The sequence below is a fragment of the Phoenix dactylifera genome, chromosome 2 (assembly GCF_051530095.1).
Source record: "Phoenix dactylifera cultivar Ajwa chromosome 2, Ajwa_hap1_PhDact_Kaust_v1.1, whole genome shotgun sequence".
NCBI lineage: Eukaryota > Viridiplantae > Streptophyta > Magnoliopsida > Arecales > Arecaceae > Phoenix > Phoenix dactylifera.
This window is the reverse complement of record NC_143191.1, coordinates 26,677,501-26,683,507: the sequence shown is the minus strand read 5'-3', so window position 1 is coordinate 26,683,507 and position 6,007 is coordinate 26,677,501. Positions and strand designations below refer to the sequence as shown.

The 6,007-nt window shown below is 36.3% G+C and overlaps 1 protein-coding gene across 1 annotated transcript in view; it reads right to left on the bottom strand.

Annotated features, from left to right (window-relative positions):
• Positions 1-318: 318 nt before the first annotated feature.
• The window catches only part of LOC103719054 (uncharacterized), a 7,271-nt gene continuing 1,582 nt past the window's right edge, over positions 319-6,007 (bottom strand). The window contains exons 2-6 of the mRNA XM_008808120.5: positions 3,599-3,710; positions 3,296-3,467; positions 3,018-3,214; positions 2,767-2,905; positions 319-604 (exon numbers count right to left, since the gene is read on the bottom strand). Coding sequence (XP_008806342.2) covers positions 2,783-2,905; positions 3,018-3,214; positions 3,296-3,467; positions 3,599-3,710 — 604 coding nt within the window. The 3' untranslated portion in view covers positions 319-604; positions 2,767-2,782. The remainder of the gene's footprint in view (positions 605-2,766; positions 2,906-3,017; positions 3,215-3,295; positions 3,468-3,598; positions 3,711-6,007) is intronic.

Here is a 6,007-nt window from a genome sequence, read left to right as displayed (position 1 = left end):
GGTACGCCGTTTCGGTACCAGACCTTGTACTGGTGCCATCCTGTTTTTTTGTCAGTACGCTCAGTACAAAGGTCGGTTCGACATACCAAGTATCAGTATGTCCTCCGTACCGCATACCGGTACCGAACTAGTACAGTATGGTACGCTCCATACTATCCGGTTCGGTATGGAATGGTATACCTTGAAGACAATACTATGAGCAGTAAGAGAAGATGATTAGACTTGTGCTACCTGCATCACTCTCATATAAATGGTACTGATGCTCAAGGTGTTCTTGATAATACATCAGAGTGCAACTTGAACCTTTGCAAACAGAGCTGATCATTCCCAAAGTAGGTAATCATTTTTCCATTTCTTTTTCCTTCACATAGTCAACAACAGAAGCTATAGACTGATAATCTTCAACATGACTAGACTTGGATACTACGACATCAACTATCATCATTTTCTTACTGCTACCGAGTAAACTACATCTTGCCCATAAACAAACAATTTGTTAAACATAATAAAATACAACAATCAAAACACATTAAACAAAATAATCTTTTTTTCATCAGTATCTGTTACATTGTTAGATCGCCTAGATGCCACTGAAATTGCTCATCTGCACACAAAAGATGGAAGAAAAGCCTGTTATTTCTTTTATTTTCAGATATGCCAACCATACCAATTGAATTTATCTAAGAAGGATCTAACAGATGTATCACATCAACTAGGTGAAACTCAACCATACAATACAAACAAGAATGAAGCTGCTCAACAATGAAAGTTTAAAAAATTTAAAGCATTAATTTTAGTAAGAACAGATTTGTGCAATTGCACTTTTCATCATAAGCATAAATGATAAAAAATCCTAAGAATTAATCATTTCAATAAAGGTAACATATGTGAAATAGAGCTCCAATGAGAATATAATCGCATGTGGACTTGTTCTCACAAATTAACTGATTTGAGTAATTATATAAAGATTGATTCTGACAAAGTTGAAAGCCAAACTCGCTAATTTTCCAAGACCAATAAAGGTGCTTAAAGAAAAGGGAAAAGAATAAGAAACAAGGAATGGACTACAGAGATAAACATGCAGAACTTGATCACTTATTCTTGGTGGCTGATATTATGGTTCTTGGGTCTAACTTTAGCCTCCAACTTAATGAATTAGAAGCAAAATTGGTGCAATATAAAGAATAGTGAACCAAGTGGCAACTCTAAGCCTCCAATTTATCAAGAAAAATAAGAACACTGGCACTTCATAACACAATCAATATATCAAATTTTCCATACTAAAGTTCAAGAAAACCATGTCATGGATATTATAGCCTATTATTCACATCAATGCTATGATAGGCAAATAATTACTAGCATCATCTAAATTGGAGATCATAATGTGCCTCTTGTTCGAACATGATATTTCCATCGTTTATATATATATATATATATATATATATATATATATATATATATATATATATAAACGATTTACCTTATATGATGCAAACTAGAATTTAGTATTATTTTCTCTCTCAATCTGTGACAGTGCAAAGAAACTTCTCCTAGTTGATTTTTTGGAACATGTTCAACGAAAGCATACTATGACAGGAATTAATCTAGACTTTTGACAAATTATAAAATCCAAGCCAGCTGCATAGCCTACCAAGCTTTTAAACATAATCTGATGTAGTCTGGCGTTCAGATGAGTTTTAATTAAACATTTGTTCCAAGAAGCTTTTATGCTCATTTCATTTTTCTCTTTTTTTATTTACTATATGCAATGTTCTAGTACCTTATGTTTGCTGCTCTTCTGGAAAAATAACTGAGTGGATGCATATCCATCAATGCTAAAATTGTGTTCACAATTCTGTGGAACTAGTTCTAGACTGCTTTGTGGATTAAAGAAAATAAGATTAGCTTGATTAGATTAAGGGTCTGAACTTGATTCTTGTTTCTCGAGGTTTAAGCCACTTAAGCAATATAAAGAGAGAAGTCATCCAATGATTTAGATATTATGGTGAAACTTTATGAAAAAAACAATATGTAATCCCTCTTACCTCACATCATATTTTTCCTTCACATTACCTTCCCTCTTACTCTAGTTCCTTTTTCTCTTTCACTTCAGAAAATGTCCAAACTCATTATTAAAACCATCAGAAGTCCTGATTTCATGACAATAGTTTCCAGGGTGGTCGGGCCATTAAACAAACAAGATAACTCTTCACAGGGCCTCCACTGGCATCTCCAGACTCCGCAACGTTGCCGCCACGTCCCGGCTCGAAAATTTTAACCCAATTCCCTTTCAAAGCTTGCTTGGCGATGCGCTCTCTGATGGGCCTTCCCCGTTTCTTAGAATCGGCTAACCCATGTGCACGTGTCGTGCACATGGAACCTTTCCCCTCTTTGGCCTTCAAAGTTCTCATTTGAATATTTGCTACTACCATCAAGGTTTCTCAGAAATTCAAGAATTCCAAACATGATAATCTAGTCGAATTTTCACTTTTTAGAAATTGCTGAATTATATTTCCATCAAAAGAAAGCCCCTAATTGCAATGGCTTTTCACCTATTTGAAACAAGTAAATTGATCTCTTTGATGTTCTGAAAGTTTTTCAGGTTCCCAGATGTCAAGCGTCAAATAGAACTAGACTGAAGAAAATTGATCTCATCACTATTGTCAACACATAAGCAAGTACATGGTGCCAGGACAGAAAGCATTTAGCAAATCTAAATTTGGAGAAAATATGTGCATATCAGGCATAGAGTAAGGACTGTCTAACCAGTTAACGGCATGGGTTAGGATCGCTTGAACAAATGGTGCGACAACATCTCTGATATCCCCAAGGCTGAAAGGCTTTTGCATCCAAAAAGTTGTTGAAGTTTAGAATCACACAAAATCATCATTCCGTTCATGGGGTCCTAATACAAATTACATTAAACAAACAAACTATTAAAATTAAACCATGAGATATTGAATCTGGCTGGAGATCAAAAAAAGGCACAGAAAAATTACACAAAAGAAAAGACTAACCTCCAGCTGGTTATTTTTTATGTAATCCCAAACACGCCTCAAAGCCTCCGATTGAAGCATCTCGCTTTCTCCAGTTCCAAAAAAATTGGCCAGTGCATCAGAGATAACAACAGGATATTGATCAGCATCAGGTTCTGCTGCAGAAACCAATTCTGTAGTTGTAGCCTTCAACTTTTTAGACTCAGGACCTGGATCTCCTGCAAAAAAATGAAACAGATTTTAGTATTGTTCACCTGTGGCATATTTGTACGACACAAACCCAAAAGAAAATGCCTTACTTGTAGATTCAAGTGGTATTATATGCTTAGCTAACAGCTTATTCATCTTGAACATGTCAGTACAATCAGTCTCAAAAACCATACGGAGTTCATCATTGCATATGATCTTCCTCTTGTTATTAGGATCTTGAAGATTATTCTTACGGATATATGCCCACAGCTGCTTCACAATCTGAAACAAGATACACATGCTGTTTGATATTCTTAAACAAGTCCAAAATATTGATTATGGGTTTTCAAAAATGGAGCTCCGAAAAAGACGAACATTTCAAAAGAAAATGTTCAGTCAGCAGAAAGAAGAACCTGAGTCCTTGCCATGGTTGGCTCACCAACGATGGCCTGCAGTTGAGGTGAAACACCGCAAACTTTACTTAGACCCCCTGGTCCACCTCTTCGTTTAACTCCAGCAGGAGCACTGAAACATAAATCATAAGTGTGAGTGAACACATCAACATCAGACAACTAGGCAATGCTATTGATGTCTTCACGAAAGCCTGTACTTTAAGTGCATAGTGGGTAAAAGGTATGCCTTTTTGTCGTTAGTAAATGAATAGCCTTTTGCCCATCTAACGTCTTTTGCCTTTTTGGGTACGAACAAGAGATTGAGACTGTGATAAATGAATAACCAATATCCTACCAATAAGAGTTCTTTTTTTATTGGCATGCTTAGGTATCTGTATTCATATCATTTTTTTATAATTCTGATTTTGGGGAATACCACTCAGGTACCTAGGACTTTGCATAAATGAATTAGTAAGCTGCATCCAGATTTTCTTACACCATATTTATTTTCTTTATCAATTCTCGTTCTTTCACCACCTCCCCCACCCCCCCACTTTAAAAGAAGGAAGACAATGTAGTCGAATAAAATTATAAATGAAAGGTTTCTACCCAAGAGGGAGGGAGAGGCAAATGCAAGACGGAAACAAGCTCTTCTTTCAAGGTTCCTCAAACCAACACTTCATATCCAAATAAAAGAATGTGTCAACAAAAACAAAATGCTTTCACAGCTGAGCTTGTAACTGTTAAAACCCTTCGACTTATCTGGTTCATAACATATTTTCCTTAAAACCATCCCACCAATTGCAAAATAAATCAGTTTGCATGCTCTACATGGTAGTTAAAACTGATGCAGAAATCTTGGAGATTGAATTCAGTACACAGAGGTCACTAGCATGTAACATCCAGTCACCTATACCAAAATAATGTTCAAAGAAAAACAAAAGCCTTAACAGCCAGAGATTGACCCCACCATCCTACAGAGTTTGCAGTCATGGCTGTGACCCCACAGCCCAAAATTGCTTCTAAATAGTTTTAGGGAGCTTATCAACTTTGTAGTTGGTCAAATGTGTGAACATGCCCCTCAACCATTCACATCCTAATAAGAATCTTTAACGATAGTTCGTCCTCAAGACAGTTCTTCCACCCTGAGTCATAATTTTTTGCATTCACACCATCAGTAGGGAGTCTTTATAGTCCATTAACCCGATCAGCATATTGCTTAACCACTACCTGTAGGGTGACAACAGATTGGAGTGACAGCAAGGAGAAACTCTCGTTTTCAAAAGATTATGATAAGATATTGATCCTAATCTTTGTCTTTAATCTTCATTTTTAGCATCTAGACACAGACAAACACACACACAAAAAAAAGAGGAGTGTGAATAATTATAATCATGACCCCACTATTTACTTATAGAGAATTTACATTGGATGCTTAGTTTAATTTTGGACCACTAAAATGTTCCTTGTTAGAGACATGACATGCAAAATGCATAACTATTGTGGATCAGTAGGTTCGTTACAAAAGCTAAATCATACATGTCCTAAATTTTTAAGGCCAAGACAAAGTTTTCAAATGGCATAAATCTTTGCTAACAGAAGAAAAAGGACAAGGACATTTTTATGCACCTTTCCTGAATTTCCTTTGTTCAGCAAGAAGAGAACTTACACACTTTTTATCAATTGCTGATCTCAACAGGACTAGTTAATTTATTTAAGTCAACTTTGAAATTCTTTTTAGCTTAGAATTTCCGTCAGTCTAAAAGATTTGCCCAACATTTTTCTTTGTTCACCATCCTAAGACTTCTACCCTGAATTCTTTGGGCCATCCATTCTATTCTCCAATCCTTTGACACCATATGCTCCCACCTTTCTAAGCCCTCCTTTAATTTCCGTTGCATATATCATCCCAGTCCTCCAGTTTAATGACACCTAATTCTCTTGCAATGAAACTCATAAGATTTTCTGAATGTATGAAGTTTAATTTTGTTCAAGCTAATTTTAGCACACTTCTCCAAGCCTTTACCTTCTAGCCTGGGTGAGCACCTGTTCTGGCATATTCTACTGAGGTAGCTTGACTATCGACCGATGCCAGCCTGCCGTTACGTTCTTTAGGAGAGTTTACTAGCCCTAAACCAACAGCTTTCAGCACCCTTACTAGTCCTTGTCTTATAAGGTTTTCTTGCTTCCTGGCTTGACTCTTTTAGCTTATTAGCTTATAGGCTTCCTAGCTTCCGGCTTATGGTACAAAGGAAGGAGCTTGAAGACAGTTCATTGCGCATAAGAAGTACTAAAAAAGTCACTTCCCAAAAACTCAATTCACAAATATGTCCCCGTTTTGTCGTATAACATCTACATGGACACACCAATCGATATCCTATTCATGTTGTTGACTTAAGAGATTTACCCTTAAGTTTCAGTTCCATATAA